We start from the raw sequence: 21237 nt of genomic DNA, 5'->3' as shown, positions 1-21237 counted from the left end.
CAGTTCCTTAATATTTGTGAGCTCAGTCAAAGCTTTTTCGAGGTCCTCTGCAAGCTCGCGGATTTTCATTGCAAACTTTGACTCCAGGCCCTTCTTCACCTTCTTCTTCCCATCTTTTCCTTGGGTGAAGTACATATCCATGCCGAGGGCAAAGCCTTTAATCACCCCGGAGGTCTTGAGGTTGGCGTCTAAGGGCAAGCCGTTCGCCCCCGTCGTAGCAGCCAGATCCGCCATCTTGGTCGCCTTCTCTGGGTCCATCCTGAGTTTGCTCAGGACGGGCAGACCGTGCTGCTTCAGTGGTTCTATGATGGACATCAGGCAGGGCTGAATACTCTCATTGATGTGCTCGTAGTCCTGCAAGATCTTTTCAAGTTTCTTCTTGTCCATCACGGCATTCACCTGCAAGCACAGATTTCACAGTGTGTTAAACAGATGCCTTGAACTGATGGTTTATCAGATGTGCAAGTTAAAAATTTATTTCTTTTGTTTTGCGTTGAGAAATGAATCAGTCCTGGTGGGATTCAAGTTAGTCTCATATCTGGGGCACCTTGTGTGCGATGGCTGCTGATGCACCGGTGACGCCACCGGCTGCAGCCACACCAACCCCAACTGCAGTCAGAGCCAGCGAGGCTCCCAGCGTGAACGGGGACAGAATAATCCCGGCAGCTGCAGCCACACCTCCTGCTACAGTAGTAGCTCCTCCCGTGATGCCAGCGATCTTTGTCCCCTTGGAAACCTTAAAGCGAAAAAAAACCAAGTGATCATATAATACTTCAACTCAACTGTTAATCTAACACATCTGAAACAAACTTCTTATCCTATCTCCATTTTTGCAGCCTAATGAAAAATTAGGTGCAGTATACAGTAGATATGCATGCCTGCTCGTTATCCCATGTGGGCTTGTTACCTTGTCTAGGTTTTCAGCGATGAGGTAAAGATCACAGATGTATTGTTTCATGGTGTCGCCATGTTCATCCATCAGTTCGATGAAACGCTGGACATCTTTTTGGAGCTGTTCAGCTTTATCCTGGATGCTCCTGGAACATTTTATAAGAACATTTTACCACATTAATAGTACTGATCTTTAATTATAGGAACTTAAACGGGGGCTGCACAGTGTTTTCAATGCTTCTTGAAGATGAGGAGTCTTGGGAGTGTTGGTTGGTGGATCCACTGCTTTGGTTTTTAAGATGCTTAAACATCTTAAAAACTGCCAGACTGATTTCCATTAAAGTTAGCGCACAAACATCTTATGGCACCCAGCTCATTATAGAATCTTACTGACTCTGACAACGGTCTGACTTTTCCTCTTTTGACACAGGACACCCTCAGAAGGCCCATGTACATTCTCTGATGAGTCACAACTGCTTTGGAGGCAACAAGGGAGACCTAAACAATAATGTTATGCCTGATCGGTGTATGTATATATGTCATGTCAAGTACTTCTTATCACCTTGATGTCTGACAAAGGGTTAATAGACCGTGACAGACTCTTGATGTCGACAGGTGAGTTTACCAGTTTTAGAGGGTGTAGTGGATGCTGAGGTGTGATGGTCAAAAAAGCTTCTTGCAAAGTTTACACTAGACTTTCTAACAAAACACAATGACATGTCCAATAAATAAAAATGTTTGACTTTTATTTATTGGACATTGTGTCATTAATTTCAAGTAAACTTCCAGTTAATCTTAAATCTAGAAGTCTCCATTGGGTCATGCGAAGTAGCACGTCCTTTGTCATGTGGCATTTCAATGTGGGGAACAGAGGGCCCTGTGACCATGGGAATGGCTTGTTGCACAGCCGTGTCCCCTGCACAGAGTAGAGGAAATACTCGACTCACTCAGCTGATGATGCCCCTTTTTGTTTGAGTTCGCTGCAGATACCATTCCAGCCTGTAAGACAACAAAACTGGTTCAACAATAACAACAACTCTGTTACATCAGATAGAAATGTTTTCAATCTCGCTTTCCTACTCACCAGCGGTTTTCTTGAAGAAAGATGGCAGAGATTGTCCATCCTGGGCAAAGAAAGTGAATTAATCGACGTGCCTCTTCATTTAGTTCATTAGTGGTTTTAAATAATTAACATGGTTTCATTTACATTATTAAGCTATTAAGCTTATTTTTTGCCAGCTCTGCAGGCAGTGTTATCTGACATGGTGAGTTTGATCACAGAGTTGTGATGGCTACTACACCGACCAGGCATAACATTATGACCACCTTCCTAATATTGTGTAGGTCTCCCTTGTGCCTCCAAAACAGTTGTGACTCATCAGAGAATGGACATGGGCCTTCTGAGGGTGTCCTGTGGTTTCTGGTAACAGAATGTTGTTAGTGGGGATCCTTTGAGGGGAGGGGCCTCTGTGAATTATCCTACAGATACGTGATCAGTTTCAACACCTTGTGCTGTTCTTCTTGTTTTTTTTTTAGTTGTTCCTAAACAGTTTTTGTGTGTGTGCCTGTGTCAGGCTGCATCCTGCTGGGGATGGCTGCTGCCATCAAGGAGTGTCATTGCTATGGGGTGGGGGTGCCTGGTCTGGTCTAGGTGGGTGCTACATGTCTAAGTAACATCCACATGAATGAATGCCAGGTCCAAAAGTTTCCTAGTAGAACACTGAATTGTCACAAGACGTTCATTGTTTTTCACTTCTCCTGTCAAATGTCATAACGTTATGCCTGATCGGTGTATCCTTTTTTTTTAATTTTTTTTTTTTTATTATTGCTATGTCTAACCTATGCACGATCCCTTTACTTTTGCAAATTTTGCATCTACAGCTTCAGAAACAGTCAAACTTCTGTTGATAAATGCTGATAAAGTTTACTGTCACTGGGATTTCATAGGACTATTGGAGTCAAATTAATGAAAACGGGTTTCTTAAAATGTCCCCAAACTGGAAAATCCCACTGGGAAACTTTGGACTTTGAGGTCAGTACTGAGCACATGGGATGGGGACTGTTTCATTAACTTCTGCTTCTTTTGCTATACTTTTAAATAGACAGGATTGAAAAAGATAACATAAAATAACTTTACTGTTTGCACGTCATCACTGGAGCTTTGTCTTGAATTCATTTTAACAATCTTGGTTTTCGGGTACACCGGAGGTGGAGTTATTGGAGTAGTTGGAGTTGTTGGAGTTTTTGGAGTTGTTGGAGTTGTTGGAGTTTTTGGAGGAAGTGGAGGTGGTAGAGGTGGTGGAGTTTTTGGAGGTAGTGGAGGTGGTCGATGTGAGAAAGTTCTCTGAATTGAAACAAAACACATTTTGACCAGATGAATAATAAACAATTGGAATTGCAGCATGTCCAGTGTGTTGAACTATTTAAGGGATAACCGTGCACAGACCTCTGGAGGCTTTGTGGGAGACAGAGGGAAGGAGGTCCTTGGCTTGACAGTGGGAGGCATTTGCTGCAGAAGAGAGAGGAGGGCAACAGTTCAACCACTGACATGCATCTGAACATCGATGGTGTCTGAGTATCTGATGGCACATTCAGACACATGTAAAGCAAGTTACACAGGTAAAGCAAGTTAACGGGGTGTATGAGTTTATGGTCATACATAGAGTCAAATCTTGGCATCAGTACTAAAGGATGAACAATCCAAAGCAGCTGCTTTAGATTCCTTTCAGTCATTTCACTACTGAGATAAAAGCAAAACATCAAAAGTGTCGAGACAAAAGGAATGTCAATCTGAATTCCTGTTCCACACATCGATTCACACTGCATCTATTATCAGGGTGGCGATCAATTCATCGAAGTCAAAGGCGTGTCAATCTCGACACGCTTTTGTTGGTTTCACTTTGGTCTGAACAAATCTTGGTCACTATTTATTTTTTATGCAAACTTGACATTAGCTTGGGACATGAGTGTTTCTCCTTTTCCCACAGCAGTAGGATCAAAGATCTTTAAAAGCACCTAAATCACATTTAATTAATGATTTTAATGGATTGTTCTGAGTAAACTCGAACCAAATCTCCTCTATTAAATGTGTCACGATGAAGGTTTATGTATAAAATTGAATGTTTTGTTGCAGAAATAACATCTCAGCAAGGTTTCAGGAGATGTCTGTGCAGTCGTGAGATGGAGAAACAGTGGTATTTCAAAACATGGTTCACTGCAAAGTGTTAAAGTGTTAAAGACTAGAGAGTCCTTGACCATTTTGACTTTCTTGGACAAAATTTCTTGGACAAGATATAAATTTTAAAAAATTTAATTACATTCTGAATAAATTAAATCTATGTGCATCTGTGAGGCTGTGATAAAATGATGCATTCTCTAAAAGCAGCGTGCACATTTCAATTTGGATATTTATCTGCCGACCAAAAACATTCAATTTTATCATCTTGTTTCTTACCTGGGACATGGTGGGACTCGCCGCGCTGTATTCGCTCTACGTCCGCTCCTTCGGTGCACTCACAGTGTAGCTCGCAGGCTATACTGCCACAGCTGATCCAAATCTGAGCGGGTCAGATGTAAAAATGAAACCCTGATGCTCACCTGGTATTTAGCCACCGAGGTTCAGACGTCAGTGTTACAACAAGCAACTGAACGATCACGTCACGGCAGCTGGGCCGACAGTCTAGTGAGAAGAAACTTACACAAAGTCATCCGTTTAGGAATAATTTGCGCATTTAAATTTATTGAAATTACAAATCTGGGACGCTGAATGTTAGAAAGAAAAATACTGCATGTTTGAATTTCTGCTCAACATGCAACATTAATTAAATTACAGAATACAAACTGAAGCATCCTGCCTGGCATTGTGACTGTAATAAAAAAAAAAACAGAGAAGAAGAACCTTTAATGTCATTGTTTGAATAAAGCCATCTTTTACTCCTAAAATGAACACTGGCTGCACAAATCTGAGTCATTTATCAGATTTTCTCTAAGTTTTAGAACAATAACTTATCAAATGATCAGTTTCACTGTTCAGAATGGGCACGTTTTCATCATGACACTTGACACCGGGCATACTGAAAGGTTCCTGTATGCAACACAATGTGTCCAAAGTATGAAGTGGAATCAACTTCCAGAAGACAATCTGATCCAGAATCCACCTTCATCCACAAAACGCGGCCCCGCTGCTTCCACTGAGGCTGCAGTGTCTTTGCGGCTGCGCGTTCCTTACTTCTCCTCCTCGACCATCCGCCCAAAATACTCTTTCTGGAACTTCTTGAACTCTTCCTCCGTGAACAGAGACTCCTCCTTCTTGGCCTTCTGGACCGGCCTGTCCGGGCGGTTTCTAGACTGTCTCCCCGCATTGTGGCTCAGGATCTGAATTGGATGGAAACACACACACATATTTAGGACAAACTCACACTCGCGGACGGCAGAAGGAGCACAGGGCGACATTAAGATGTGAATCTACGTGGATCCGCAAGACAAAGAAATACTGAGAAAGCAGATCGCCTGGGATTCTGCCCTTTACTGTTTCGATTTTTCAGAATAAAACCCAAATAAATAACCTAAAAGTCCTTTAAGGAGAAAAAGAAACATATTTTAATCAGGTCTATAAGTTTATTTCTTGAACAAGTATAAAACGAAATACTGTATCCCTGTTGTAATTGCATATACAGTATGGTAGCGTTTGGGATGTCCCGATCGGTACTGGGGCCGATCCAGGTCTACCACGAACCAAAACCACGCCTCTGCAGCGTCAAAACAGGTTCTTCTTTTTCTTTCGTTTTAGCGGTGGTTGGCTGGCGTCAAAGCCACCAAAAATCCAAGAAGAAGAAAAAGAAGACTAGGACATCGTCAGGGCTTCTTCTTCTGGTTCAGTGGCGGTCGGCTAGCGCTAAAGCCGCCAAATATCAAAGAAGAGGAAACGAAATCACTAAACAACGTCCGCCGTGAGGAAGTACTTTACGTGGGAAAATAAAGTTAGTCAGACAGTAATTACTAAATTGTGCAATGTGGATGTTTGGCGAGGTGATAGTAGTAGATAATCATACAATACTACCAACTTGAGTCTGGAGTCAACTCAGGACTTAATACAGTCAGACGGTGCAAAGATAAGAAAATCCTTTAAGAATAACCAGGAGGAACATTTTGTTTGTTTAAGATCGAGAACTGGGACATCCCTAGTTAGAGTTGTGGGTGACTGATTAAAGGCTTCCTTACCTTCATTGCCTCTGAATCTGATGCCGTGGGTACAGTTGCCATGAAGTATTTGAGGTTAGCGCTCAGGTGGCTCTTCCCCTGCTTCTTCCTGAACTCCTCTATCATTAAAACACCAAAGAAGAAGATGTGACTTAGAAGCAGGAAGGAATAACAAACACCATCACACCAGCTGTAGATACCAGAACTCAATTATAGCCAGGTTCAAGGAACAGGTCTTACTGCACACAAAGTGCATGGTCACATCTTGACAGTCATAATTGGTGTCTACGAAAAATAACTTTTTGGACTTTTTTCTACAGTGAGATATTCCACAAGCTGACCCACCCACTGCAGATTTGATCCTCTTGTCTTTGACAGTGGCTTTGCTCTTTCCTGGACCGAGCCGGCCCTGCAGCCTCTTGACCTGCTTGGTGACTCCCTGCCTCTTGGTGCTCACCAGCTCCATCACTTTGTCCGAGCCGGGGGTCCGGTGCTGCTGCTGCTTCTTCTTCTTCTTCCCTTTACTGACATCTGGCAGGGAGCACAGGAGAGGATTGACGTTACTTTTAAAGGGCTTAAGAAAAAGCAATTTTCCACATCAAACACAATCTAATCTAACTTAATATCATTTAACTGAAACAATGTAACATTCAAACTGGTCAAGACAGGACAGGGACCACACAGAATGTCCCCAGCTACTTTTAGCCAGCCAGCTAGCCGGCTAGCGGGCTAGCTGGCTAAACCGACCTTTAATATCATGGCTCAGCAGCTCCAGTCCTCTCCTGATTAACGACGCCGACATCTCGACTTAATAATGTGAAGTTTAGTTATAATATTGGCAAGTCACATCTACCAGCCCTTAACACCGAGAAGCAACATGTGAGTCAATCAACATCCGGTAATCTCCTCGAGTGCGCCGAACAAAACCTACCGGCCGGATATAAGTCGAATGTGCACAAAGTTCCTACTTTAATTAACTCTTTTGTCACTCCTCCTACTTACTTAAATGTAATAACAACAACAACAACAACAACAACAACAATAATAATAATAATGACAGCTGGCATAGGCTTAAATAAATACCTTTATTTAATGGTATTTTTTAAATTTCAATATTCAAAGCTACTAGGCGCGTTCGACTTGATCAGAGCCCGTCTACGGAGATCCGTGGCACTTCCCATTAGCCCCATTGTATCGATCTTGATTGCAGTTCCATTAGAATTCCACTGGAGGCGCTCGCGGGCGAGTGCAGACTGAATGGGACTCTATGGAGCTAGACGGCTAAATGTATCTCTTTCTCCTGCTTGTCGTTGAATCAACGTAGATTTTATTGTTGATTCCGCAAGTTCAATATAGATTATAGTCCAAAAGTCGAATGAATGAGTACTTATGTCTTTTCAATTTCTTACAGGTTGGGCCGTTGTTGGCCGGAACACGCTAGCATTCTGCTAATGAATGCTGATTGGTTAGTGACGGACTTGCGACTGATTACGACCAGAGACCTCATTTGATGGCACCTGAAGCTAAAGCAGAATCAGAAACATTTTCTTAAGGAGGACTTTCTGTCGAAGTTAATATTTGTGTGCTGTATTTATGTTTTCCTGCGGGCACTTTTATTTTCATATCGTTATATATGTGTTGTAAAAAGTACACGGGTGAAATTGCCGTAAAGCAGCACCTCTGGCAGTATGAAAATATGTGACGTCATCACATTTTTTGAACGGATTTTTAGAACAGATAAATGAACTTAAAAATGCAATTTTCAGCTGAGTGTATTATCTTAGCCCCCCCTTTTGAATGCAACTTTCAAATTACTTGATAAAAAATTATATCCTGAGAAAAGTGGATTCTGGGGGTGAAACCCCATCGGCTCCAATTCATTCTGCACTCGCCTGCGAGCGCCCCCGCATGGACAGAGACGTGTTACTGCAGCCAGTCCAGAAACCGGAAGTAACCAGAGAGTGCCACTTCTCTTCCTATTAGACGTTCTCTGACTTGATGCAGATCTGTCTGAGTCTGACCAGAGAACGTCTAATATGGGGAGAAGTTCCACTCTCACTGAACTTCCGGGTTCTGAACTGTTGCAGTTCCACTCTGATTCCATATGAGGGCGCTCTCAGGACGAGTGCAGAATGAATGGCGGTCTATGGAGCAATACCCCTCAAAATCCACTTTTCTCAGGATATAATTTTTTGTGCAGTAATTTGAATATTGTATTTGAAAGAAGATGCAAAGAAATTACACATTGCTGGGTGTTAGATTTTTTAGAGTCACTTATTTGCTTTAAAAAGTATTTTAAAATGTCAATGACGTCATACACATCGTACGACCAGATACTGCTTTACGGCAATCCTTCAGTCACTGGTGCTTTCGCGCTCTGCACTTTCTTTTCTCTCGAGGCATGGACAACACAGCTGACACGGGTAAATAATCGTGCTAGAAGAGTTTCTGTTTCGTTGTTTTAAAAGACCGGGCCGAAAAAAAAAACTTGGGCGAAAAAGTCCGCCTTAACATTCTGGTCCCGCTTCAGCTGCCACGATGCCGTCAAGCGGGATCTGGTCGTAATCAGTCCTTCACTGACCAATCAGCGTTCATTAGCACAATGCTAGCGTGTTATGGGCAACAACAACTCAACCTGTAAGAAAACGAAAGGACATAAGTTCTCGTTCATTCAACTTTTGACCTATAACCCATGTTGAACTTGCAAAACCTACAATCAAATCTGAGATTTCTCAACGACAATCGGGTGAAAGAGACACATTTAGCCGTTTAGCCCCATAGAGTCCCATTCATGTTGCACTCATGGCGATCGCCCCCAGTGGAAATCTGGTGGAACTGCAACCAAAATTCGTTACAATGGGAGTTAATAGAGAGTGGGAAGGCTCTCCGTAGACGGGCTCTGGTCTGACTTGACGTGATGCATGCTGGGATGAACGCAATGCATGCTGGGATGGACGCAATGCATGCTGGTTAGAAATCCTGTCCGACTTGAGTCAGACGGGGAGGGACTTACCACTACGTCACCATGTCACATGACCTTAAAATATCGCGGGAGTCTTCACCTGCAGACAGATCTTGCAGTTGCTCTCCAACGAACTGCACGACCGGAAACCCGCCCTCATGACGTCAGGTCAAAGGCGTGATTGGGCAGTTTGGGAGGAATCTCCTAATGACGATTTTGACGTTTCTCGCAACGTTATGTTGGAATATGCGAAAATGAACAGAAATCGAAGGGATACCTTCTTATATGTGATTTCTGCAACAATGGTAGGCTGGCCTACTGAAAACGTTGTACATCTGACTGCAGTTCAATGCAGTGTTCATTTCTTCGATTAAACAGTAAAAAGGCATTTTTAACATGTTGGTAACAGTAGAATAAGCGGGATAATGGACTTCACTCCATTAGACTATAAAATAAAAAATAAAAAATAAAAATAGCCTGGACTATTGGCTCAACTGTCAGCACGCTGGCCTCCCGATCCGAGGTGCTGCTGGTTCGAGTCCGGGCGTGTGCAGAGCTGAATCGTGCAGGTTACATTCTAAGGCTTCGCGTTGGGCCGTTTTACCATCTAGAACGCGTGCATTCAATTTGTAGAAGTGTCGTCCATTGTCCTTCACTTATATGGTAGTACTGCTTCTTCAGTATCATCCTAAATTGGTTTAGTGGGTAACACGTCAGTCTGGCGATCAGCCGTCCGTAGTTCAAATCTTGTTAACGGTTAGTAGATTTTTGGGGTTCTTCTTCACACTTGTCTGTCTAAAAATGAAAACAAATGGCATTTAATCTCCATCTCAATATCTTTCTGTGAATTCGTTTCATGGTTGAGTTACAGGTGCTAAACGACTTTGGGTGTAAAAGTAAATATTCAAATAAGTAGCCAAATCAGCAGTTCATTTTCGCCAAGACTGGAGACCAAAGCACTATGCTACTTAATCCTTATTCAGTAGATTTGCTGCTATTCACAATCCTTTGCATGCAGCATGCTTGTTGTAACACGGGTATAAATTCCGGTAACTCCAAAGGTTCTATTTCGTCGGCAACAACGAATGCAAACACCGCGAGATCCGCCATTGTTTACACGAAGTTGACCGTGTCCGACTTGTCTGCAGCCGTTTTATGCTCCACCCCTACAGTCGGCGTAAGATCACGCTGACGTAAGCAAGTCAGACTCAGACAGGCGCAGACAAGTCGAACGCGCCTACTCATGTTTTGCCGCTGGAATCCTGCCAACATGGCGGAGAGGGTGAGGATCCCGCGAGACACCGCGATATCGAGGGGAGGGGCTCTGTACCATGACGACAACTCCTCACTCTCAATACACCAGCAGTGCATATCAGAATGAAATTCGTATCGTTGACTCGCAAGTAGAATTATACACACAATAAAAAAAAAAATAATAGCAGATAAAGAAAACAGAAAGAAGTAAAAAAAAAAAAAAAAACAACAACAATATCATAAATATATTATGTATAGATAGCTGTGTAAATAATAATAATAATAGATAGATAGATTGGTTTTATTTGTCACATGCACAGTTATACATAGTACAATGCACAGTGAAATGTATTCTTGTACCTGCAGCCAGTAGTAAAAAAAAATGTAAGTACTACAGTAAACAGTAGTTTGCACACAAGGTAAGCAATATAAGTGTAATGTACACACATACATAATAAGACATACATAAGATATGTTTATTATTTCCATGTCACAGTAGCACGAAATGTAGCAAAATATATATACAAAAACAATAACGACTTCGACAGAGGAATTACCAAAAAACACAATACAAATATACAAAAAAATATATACAAAAAAATAACAACACTCTGAAAAATAAATATAGAAAAAAATAGAAATATAAAGACATTCTGTATGCACAGTGTGGTGGTGGAAAAAAACTTTACAAATAAATAATTGCTAAAACTTTAAAACACTATAAGATGGTGAGGTAGTGGTTCGTGCAAAAAAACAAAAACAAAGCTGATTTATTTGTGCAAAATGACTGTTATTGTTCAGATGACTCAGATGGCAGCTGGAATGAAGGACCTGCAATAGCGTTCCTTCTTGCAGCGTGGATGCAGCAGTCTGCTGCTGAAGGAGCTGCTCAGGTCGCATCTAATAACAACCGTTCTTGCTGTTTTTCCCCATTATTACAAACACCGTAATTTATCAAATCTAATTAGCCCATTCTTATTCAGAATAGTCTAATAACAGAACATATTTCATTGTGATTAACAAACTTATCTAAGTATGATCGAAGAAAAGCGTGCAGCGGTATAACTGCAAACTGCAAAACATTTTAAGGCCAGTAAAACTGGGAGTGAAGCTATTTAAAGGTGACAGAGAATGAAAAAACGTTTTTACCTTGTCTTAGTTGAATAACGGTAGTCTGCCCGCATTCACGAACATACGAAAAGTGCTAGACATTCTGAACATCTCCGTTTCATAGAAATTCCTCCTTTAGAAATGTCAGCCAGAAAATGGCCCAATCTGAACAACGGATACATATTACGTAAAATGCATCTCACTGCCCCCCCACTCTCATTCAATTCCCTCCCCTTCAAAATAATTAGCATACATCCGCCCTCTCGCCTCCAACGGGAAGTACATTGCAGCAGTGCTTGCGGAGTTCAAGGCGAAATGGCGAGTCGCGTTCCGAGGTGTGCTCTTCCAGGCTGGGCAAGCGGTGTGCAAACTTTCCATTACATTCCCACCGAAAGAAATGCACGAGATGCGTGGCTGCTGTTCATTTATAATCGGATTCCAACTACATTCAACCACAGACTGCTACTTCGTTTGTGAACGGCAGTCTATGGCGAAAGATAAATTATTTTCTGGTCCCCATCGACTTGTGCCTTGGATTATACATATGTTGTTTTTCAGAATAAAAAATGATTTTACATGTCAAGAATGTCACAGTTTGTCGCAAGATAGTTCAGTAAAACGCTATGGAAAATACGTAATTAAACGAACTACAAGTCCCGCATGCTGGCGCGTACAGAACCGACCAAAACTCCCTTCGGTAAGTAGAGAGGCGGGACTTCGGCTCTCTTTTGAGTGGCAGCAAATGCAGCCAATCAGCGTCAAGTGCTTGCATTTCATAATGAGGTTGCCAGTTAAGCCCGAAGGGGCGCCAAATAGGTGCAAAACCACGCGTTTAAAATCCCCCACCCTAATATAGCTTTCTGAGAGAGGTTTTTAGGAAGCTTCTAAGGCATTACAGACCCAACCAAAATTTTGTTGTCTACATGTCACATCACAGATCAAGGATAAATACCCCGTTCAATCATTCTGTGTCACCTTTAAGAATATAGGTCGAAGCAACGGACCCAATTAAAATACAATGAGTGTTTTTTTCAACGTGAACAAGTTACTGTAGGTTACTACTGGTCTAATAGGTTACTAATGATAATAATAATGACAATTTCTGTTAAAATGAATTATGGCATGTTATATGACAGCAGGACCATAGATTACACAGTAACAAGGTAATGTCACCGGCCTCCTTTCACTTCCAGCTCTCTCTCTCTCTCTCTCTCTCTCTCTCTGTATCTCTATATCTCTCTGTCTCTGTATCTCTCTCTCTCTCTCCTTCTCTCTCTCTCTCTCTCTCTCTCTCTCTCTGTATCTCTCTCTCAGCCGTTCCCAACCTTTGGCACAGGACCAGGTGGATACAACTGAACTCCGGTAAACTTTGCGGCTCCTCCAGCTCTCCAGCATTTTCACCATGGCGCTCCAAGCAAGAGCTCTGGTCACCACTAAATGGCTCGCGGACGCCGCCAAGTCCCAGGGGAAAATGCGCATCTTGGACACTTCTTGGTATTTGCCCAAACTCAAACGGAGCGCCAAGAGCGAGTTCAAGAAGAGGCACATACCGGGCGCCGGTTTCTTTGACATTGACCAGTGCTGCGATAAGACCTCTCCCCTGGACCACATGCTGCCGCCGGAGAAGGTCTTCGCAGATTACGTGGGGAACCTGGGGGTAGAGAGCGACACGCACGTCGTGGTGTACGACGGCAGCGAGTACGGCGCGTTCTCGGCGCCCCGCGTGTGGTGGATGTTCCAGGTGTTCGGACACAGCTCGGTCTCTCTGCTCAACGGGGGGCTCAGGAACTGGGAGCTGGAGGGTCGGCCGGTGAGCGACCGGTACGTGAAAGCCCCTCCGACCGAGTTCAAGGCCTCCCTGAACCGCTCGTGGATAAAGACTTACGAGGACATCCTGGATAACCTGGACACCAAGAAGTTCCAGGTGGTGGACACCAGGCCCAGAGGCAGGTTCAGAGGACTGGACCCTGAACCCAGAGATAGTGAGTAGACTGCTGCAGAGCCCGTATCATGCATGCTTCTGTTTAGTTTTCCTGCAAATGTGCATGCAGTGCTTAGGAATTGCAGGTGATACGCCAGGTTCTGATCAGCCACAACATTAAAACCACTAACAGGAGAAGTAAATAACATTGACCACATTGTGACAATTCCGTGTTCTGCTGGGAAACATTTGGTTCTGGCAATCTTAGACATGTAGCACCCACCGAGACCAGACCAGGCACCCCCACCCCATAGCAATGACACTCCTTGATGGCAGCAGCCATCCCCAGCAGGATGCAGCCTGACACAGGTACACACACAAAAACACTTTAGGAGCAACTCAAAAAAACATGACCTGACCTCCAAATTCACTAGATCCCAAACTGATTAAGTATCTGTGGGATGATCCACAGAGGCCCCTCCCCTCAACCCATAGGACCCAAAGGTCCCCACTAACAACATCAACTGTTGTCAGACACCACAGGACACCCTCAGAAGGCCCATGTCCATTCTCTGATGAGTCACAACAGTTTTGGAGGCACAAGGGAGACCTACACAATATCAGGAAGGTGGTCATAATGTTATGCCGGATCGGTGTATGTCGTTCATATGCTGATTTTCTTACAGAAACAAATATTTAAGCACTTTAACAGTTGCTCTATCTTCTAGAAAACGTATAGTCTGCACCTTTCTCTCAAATAGTAAAGTTCAGTATAAAGTCAAATAAAGTTTAACCAACACAAACTTCAGACAATCTTCAGAATCATCGACGGCGATGGTGATGATGAAGATGACTCAAGAACTAAAGTCTGCTTCTCCCATCTGTGCGATGACGGGGTTACTCTAAATTTTGCTGGAAGTTTGATTCATGTCTTCATATGACTAGATGACTCATACCAAAAAAACTAATAATAATAAATAAATAAATAAAACCTAGACCAGGCCGACTTGTTTGACAGCTTGAACTGGATTTTCAGTTTCAGCTTGGCCAGAGTTACATGACATCCTCAGCCGTTGAATGAGAGAAAACGAGTCACAGTAGCTTTCGTAAACAGCTTCAAAATAGTCAGCTGATTTATAGATGATGCCAGTTTTTTTATTCAAAGGTTTGCATCTTGTGATTTTATAATCTTAACCTGATTGCGTTACTCAGCTTGTTTGAGGCTCGCTGGCCGGAGACTGATAAAGAATCAAACTCCGACCAGGAGATGAGATATCAAAGGTTGCCGAAGGATACGGACAGACTGCAACAAGTTGCGAATGCAATCAAGTCACGGTGTTGATCCACAAATAAAAATGTCTCTATGCTAGATTAAAGGTCACATAAGTGCAAGTGTTTGCTAACCTGGTGTTGTTTCATGAGCACTGAGATGATGAATGATCATATCATCAGTACTGTCACAGTGACAGTCAGTATTATGCAGGTCTCCGGTCAAAGGTGAACAAGGGGCGCTGTCTGAATAACGCTCTTAGTTGCCGGATCATTCAGTCAGATTATTCAAACAGGATCTGGCAGGATGGGAGGCGTGATGACATTTGCATCAGTGACTCTGTTCTCTTTTTCTTTTCAGTGTCTTTCTAAAAATAAATACTTTGGCTTGAACTTTTTAGGATCAGAAAGATTAAAAAGGGATATTAAACAAAAATACAGAAACGATAAGTCTACAAAAAAAGGCCTGAATCGATTCACAAGGTCTCAGTTCCATTTATTTAAAGGCATTTCAGTTTTCGTTTTGTTTTTTGCTTAGTCATGACTGAGGTTTTCACAAGTCACTGGTTTGAGAGATCTGTGGAATGCAGCTGTACTTCTCTGCCGTCGGACTTTTTTAAATCAAAAACGTGGCCACACATCAGCTTTCAGGCTCGACGGTGCCCTCAGAGTTGGAGCTTTTGTCTTCTTTGGGATCTTCCTCACACGTGGGATCGTGCTGGGCCAGACCACAGCGAGATTTCCAACGAGAGGATGCAGGAATTGGCATATATTTTAAAAAAGCAATATCAGGATGGGGCGGCACAGTGGTGTGGTGGTTAGCGCTGATGCCTCACAGCGAGAAGGTTCTGGGTTCTAATCCATTTGTGTAGAGTTTGCATGTTCTTGACATGCTTGTTAGGTTAATTGGTGATTCTAAATTGGCCATAGGTGTGAGTGTGAATGGTTGTCTGTCTCTCTGTGTTAGCCCTGCGATAGACTGGAGACCTGTCCAGGGTGTACCCCACCTCTCGCCCAATGACAGCAGCTCTCTAGACACAAGATGAATGAATGAATGAATATCAGGATGTTAAGAACCAGTATCGGAGCTACTAATGAAGTTCTAGATCAGACCAGTTCCGCGACAGCTACTTTAAGCTTTAAGCACGTGGTGGAAAAACCACCTCTGAGCTCATTGCTTCCTTGAGCGGAGGCTTTTCGCAGAGTTTGCTCAGGACAAACATGCATGGAGGGAGCAGCAGCACGCTGGGCCTGAATCACAGAGCAACACAAACGCATCCGGAGAAAGAGAGCAGACAGGCTATTTGATTCTCAATGTTTACTTAAAATACGCCCCAAATACCGCTGAAGGACAGTAGCAGATAGAGGGAATGGTGTGGAATTTAGATGTTGTCCACCCATAGATATGTCAGTCTGTACAGATAGCAGTCCGTGAGAATACAACGCAGAGATAAGACCTCTTAAGTACCCATATAATTCTCACTACCGCACACACTTACCTGCATATATAATACTAAACACACTCACACTGATATACAGACAAAGAAAAGCTTTGCTGTGCTGTTGCGGGGCCCGTCTGTGGGTGAAACTCCATTTGTGAAAGCTGCCTCAGCAGTGAACCTTGGCCTGCGGTAGACTGAATGTTTTCCACCGAATGGAGAAGTTTTCGTTTAGAGAAGTGGGGAAAAAAAAGAGGGAATTTTCATTTTGATGAAAACAAATAACACCAATAACATTTTCAATCTGCGGTAGAGCTGTTTGTTTCTGCCACAGTTTTTCTTTGCAAGGTATCTAATTCATTCTGACTGAATGATAAGACAAGACTTTTTTGTTTACACGTGCAAAAGTAGTGAAGTTTTGATGTTAATACACAAATTTAGCTGTTGTGCATTGGTGATATATAAATAAAGCTACTCACCATATTTACCACGTGGGCCAAAATTTTCAAGTTTGACACCACAGATATAAACAGTAGAGTCAACAGGTGAGAGCGCTAGTGGCCAAGGTAGCTCAGCACTCTGCGGCTTAAGAAAACACATGCAAATACAAAAAATTAAGAAAATGTGTTCATCAGTTTAACAATTCCTGCCCTACAAGTACTTGTAGCACAACCAAATACAGAAACAGAATACAAATACTCACAGTACCTGCAGATACAGAAGCACATTGCAAGCAGCACAAACGACGATAGCACAAAGTTTTTCTAGGGGATCTCAAAACTTTAATAAAAAGCTCAGGAATATGTGTTTAAATATTAGAAATCCTGGCAATCTGCAACTGACTTGTGTATTTCGTCTGATTATTTCAATTGACAAGCTAATAAAAAGCAAAAGTCTTGCAAGGAACGACGCGATCAGGTCATGGTATTTGAGCACCAGAAGGCCGAATGCTATACATTAGCTTCAAGAGAAGATGGAAATATTTAACTGCCGATGCCTCCATATATATTGCAGTTCACATCAAAAGAATCTACACAGATTAAATTGCGCTAAAAGCCAGAGAGAAAAAATACAAAGAGCGCCGCTTGGAATTTTCTACATTTTTCTCGTAAAAAGGACAAAACGTCAGCGGATTTTCACACAAGCAGACAAAGAGAACTCGATCAAACTGATTAAACAGAAATATTATGCTTTGGTATCTGTGAAGTCGGGAAAATGAGCCAATATTACATATCTGTGAGGTGCAAAAGTAAGTGCACTTCTAGGAAATTAATTTAAAGGCCAAATTAGAGTCCATCTGTTCTTGATTGTTTCTAATGCATGTTATGACACTTGGGAGTCATTCAGTGCTCCGTTCGTTTAAAGAAAATCAGGGATTAGTTTCAGTCTGATCCTCACAACGCATGTTTGCAGAAGTGTGTGAGACGGACATAGGAGCTTCCCGAGAAGCTCAGAAAGAGTAAGAGTTGTAATTAATCATCGGGCAGGAAAAGGTTACAAAACCGCCTCTAAAGAGTTTGAAATCCACCGTCAGACAGATTGTGAGAAAACTGATTTAGTTTGGTCTGTTTGTATCACTTTTCTGCTAAATCTGACGTTCATGTGCAGCTGCACTGACATAACACTTCTCCTGACCTCCGTCTCATACATGCAGCGCTTGGAATTAGGACATAGTACAAATAATCTGTTCTGAGAGGCACTGCAAGAGAGAAACTAAGTGGGGGGGAACAAAAACACACTGGCTGGGACACTGTATGTTAAGTCTGCCTAACATTAGGCTTTAATCAGTTGCCATTTAAGTGTCCGAGCAATTAAGAGTAGGCCAACAAGCCAGCATAATACCTCAAAACTAAAGCAGCGAGTGGAAGTACTTATCATTATTACAGTGTGCACCATTAAGTTGCTTTGAAAATAGCTTATAAAAATAAGGACTATCTGTTAAATCCATGAGATAGTCGTTTCCACTGATGATTTTTGACAAATTGCCGGAACATCAGTGGTAGATAAGAATAAGAATAAGAAAAACCTTTATTAGTCCCGCAATGGGGAAATTGCAGAGTGTCTGCAATTGTGTCTTTCAGCCTGTTTTGGCGAACTGGCGAACATGAGGAGCATTTAGTAGCTTAAGAACCACAGATTTATCTCAGTTGAGTTGGTGAAGATCACAGAGGAGCTGAAATGAGAGTTAATATTTAGGGTTTTCAGCACAAACAGCACTCCAAATCAGCGCTCAGTGTAAAAATAAGACAATGTCGACTATTGTTGATTTTTAAACAACAGCTTTAAATACAGCTCTAAAAATTACACCCTGACAAATTGAAAGTCTCCGAATGTCTCTATTGATTTATAATTCTCTGCTGATTTGTCTGTTTCCAGAGTTTTGCTGAGAGTAGTTGTTAAGTAACCCCGTTTCTCTCTTTCTGACTGACAGACACGGAGCCAGGCCACATCCCCGGCTCCGTCAACATTCCCTTCAACTCCTTCCTGTCCGCCTCGGGTCACTTCCTGCCCAAAGATCAACTCCAGGCCCTGTTCGCCCGCGCTGGCGTGGACCTCAGCCGCCCCATTTGCAGCTCTTGCGGCTCTGCCGTGACGGCGTGCCACGTGGCACTGGCGGCCCACGAGTGCGGCCACCCGGGGGTGGCGGTGTACGACGGCGGGTGGTCGGAGTGGTACACCCGCGCCCGGCCCGAGCACGTCATATCTGAAGGCAGAGGGAAGCACGTGTGAGATTGACCCGAGGATGGTTTGGAGCTGGATCAGACCGACACTGGACCACGAGAAACTCTCTACTTGAGGACAGGGGAAGGAAGGAGCAGGAACAGCTAGCACCGAGTTAGCTAAGCTTAGCATAAAGACATGATGAAGAAGAAGAAGAAGAAGACACAGCTAGCCCTATGCAAACATAACCTCTGAATTTATTTACACATTTTAACCTTTAATGTATTATCTGTGTGTGAATATGTTGAGCAACAACTTTAGGATTAGCTGCCTCCAGTCTTTGTGCTAAGCTAAGCTAGCTGACTGCTTGCGTATTTAGCGCACACACGTGAGAGCAGAAATAAGCTAATAATCACATTTTACAGAATGTCAAACTATTTTGTTAACATTAATATATAACAAAGGAACATTTTCTTTACTACAAATACACTGTTGAATGAACAAGACACTATATGAACACTGAACTGGTCTAAACTGCTTTTTGAAACAAGACAAGGTTTGTTTACAGCTTTAATGCATATGTTGGAATAAAATAGAGCGCCACTTTGAATCACAAAGTGCCGCTGACATCTCATGTACGTCTCCTGTTATTAAAATCAATGTGAGCTTATTTATTAAGTTACAGGTTTAACAGAAAGGACACCTGACCTGAGTGCAGAGTCTACTTGTCTAACATGCTGAATCGACACACACACCCACACACACAGACACTATGTTTAGTGTTCTCTTTTTAAAATTCATAATTTTCCAGTGGAAAACCCATCTTAATGTACACGGATCAGTCACAACATTATGACCACTGACAGGAGAAATGAGTAACACTGACTGTCTTGTGACGATTCAGTGTTCTGCTGGGAAACTTTTGGACCTGGCATTCATTCATGTGGATGTTACTTCGACATGTGGTACCCACCTAGACCAGACCAGGAACCCCCACCCATAGCAATGACACTCCTAAACAAAATTAGCAAGGTGGTCATAATGATCGGTTTATATCTATTTTAAAAGATTGTTTTTGTTTGTTTTTTTCCTGTGGAGACGTGAACATTTTATGTTTTTTTGGTTAAAAAAAAATAAATAAATACAGAGATTCAGAAATTCACAGATGATTCTCTTTACTTGAAATTTAAATCTTGTTACTTCAACATTTCAAATCAAGCTGGTAGTTTATAGCGTTGAATGGCTGAAATAAAAATAGTTCATAAAATCAGAACAATAGTCTTCGATTACATGGAGTGTAATAAACTGCCGCACACTGGCACCAAAATCTAATTCTACTGTGACATATTTTGAAAGCATTAAAGTACGTGAAAGTACTCAAACAGCTTTCTATTACTTAAGAAAGGAATAACTGCAAATATATATCAACAGTCAAGTGACTGTAGCCCATTAACGTAAACTAGTTTCACATAGGTTGAAATGGGGGGAAGTGAAACTTGAAAAAGGTTTCGTCTCTCCTCTCAGTTGTATGTCACCTCTTGTTGAGTTGAAGTCATTTCGGAGAAGCTCTAATGTTCTTTTTCACTGATGTACAACGGAGGACGCAGAAAGAGGTCGATTAAACTCTTCGTCTCTGCTGTTTGAGCCTGAGGGAGTTGCCGTCCTGTCCTGGCCCTCACTGGTGAGTGTGTCCATCTGATAGAAATTATTTCTCTGTTATCTTGCTGTGAACATGATGTCAGCTGGCACGGTTGCTGTCGATAGCTTCCAAGGGGCTGGAAAAAGTCTCTCAGTTTTGTCTAGTCTGTTTTATGTCTTAAAAATATATATATTTATGTACTTGATTTACGTACTTGATTAACTCACAGGGTGGTAAGCACACTGTGAATATGTCTGGAGAAACTGGGCCTGGAAAAGTGACACCGCAGGGCTAAAGCTTGTTCGAACAAGGAAGAAGGAGTCTTGAGCTTTTATTTGTGCCATGTGGACTGTAGCATTTAAGTGAATCATACAATCAAATTCAGGTTAAAATGTGTGTACTGGAAAAAAATCATGTGCTTGAATTGTAACTTAAAAGGTCATACATTTAATGTCATGTTTAAGGTTTAAAAGTGATGTATTTTAAAGGACTTTAAAAGGTTAAAAAAGCTAAATGTATGGGATTGTGTATTTGTAGGAGGTTAAAGCTGCTAAATTTGAACAGTGCTTTAAAAGTGTCTTCAATTTATTTGGGTGCTTTAAATATGGAGTTTCTTTTAGATTAGATTAGATTAGATTAGAATATACTTTTCTACTTACTTTCAAGATTAATTGCTAGTAGTTTAGTTGGGTTAGTTGGGTTATGTTGGTTTATTATGGTTTCTTGGCATATATTTTTCTTGACCTATTTGTATTTGTGTTTGGGTTTAAGGTTTTTCACCTGCTTTTGGCCATGACAACTTTCAAAATAAAATAAAGAAAGAATTGATTCCTGGTCATTGAGTGAATTCCAGTCCAAATCTTCAGTTACAAGCTGCCCTTTCAAGTGGGGG

At 42.1% G+C, this 21237-nt stretch overlaps 3 protein-coding genes across 3 annotated transcripts; 1 reads left to right on the top strand and 2 right to left on the bottom strand.

The window, feature by feature from the left end:
• Window positions 1–427: 427 nt before the first annotated feature.
• LOC311496301 (apolipoprotein L3-like) lies at window positions 428–3094 on the bottom strand. The gene is made up of 5 exons (XM_084556104.1): window positions 3029–3094; window positions 1976–2015; window positions 1839–1890; window positions 908–1037; window positions 428–736 (listed from the first exon to the last, which is right to left on the bottom strand). Exons 1-5 carry the CDS (start codon window positions 3065–3067, stop codon window positions 533–535), a joined length of 465 nt encoding a protein of 154 aa, XP_084412230.1. The 5' UTR covers window positions 3068–3094; the 3' UTR covers window positions 428–532.
• A 1500-nt stretch (window positions 3095–4594) lies between these two features.
• Window positions 4595–6984, bottom strand: rps19bp1 (ribosomal protein S19 binding protein 1). The gene is made up of 4 exons (XM_084560221.1): window positions 6838–6984; window positions 6436–6621; window positions 6112–6209; window positions 4595–5265 (listed from the first exon to the last, which is right to left on the bottom strand). Exons 1-4 carry the CDS (start codon window positions 6890–6892, stop codon window positions 5116–5118), a joined length of 489 nt encoding a protein of 162 aa, XP_084416347.1. The 5' UTR covers window positions 6893–6984; the 3' UTR covers window positions 4595–5115.
• A 3684-nt stretch (window positions 6985–10668) lies between these two features.
• mpst (mercaptopyruvate sulfurtransferase) lies at window positions 10669–20227 on the top strand. The gene is made up of 2 exons (XM_084568196.1): window positions 10669–13398; window positions 18477–20227. Exons 1-2 carry the CDS (start codon window positions 12819–12821, stop codon window positions 18773–18775), a joined length of 879 nt encoding a protein of 292 aa, XP_084424322.1. The 5' UTR covers window positions 10669–12818; the 3' UTR covers window positions 18776–20227.
• Window positions 20228–21237: the final 1010 nt, after the last annotated feature.

The sequence above is a fragment of the Chelon labrosus genome, assembly GCF_963514085.1.
Source record: "Chelon labrosus genome assembly, chromosome: 2".
Classification (NCBI taxonomy): Eukaryota; Metazoa; Chordata; class Actinopteri; order Mugiliformes; family Mugilidae; genus Chelon; species Chelon labrosus.
This window is presented reverse-complemented; position numbering and strand designations above follow the sequence as displayed.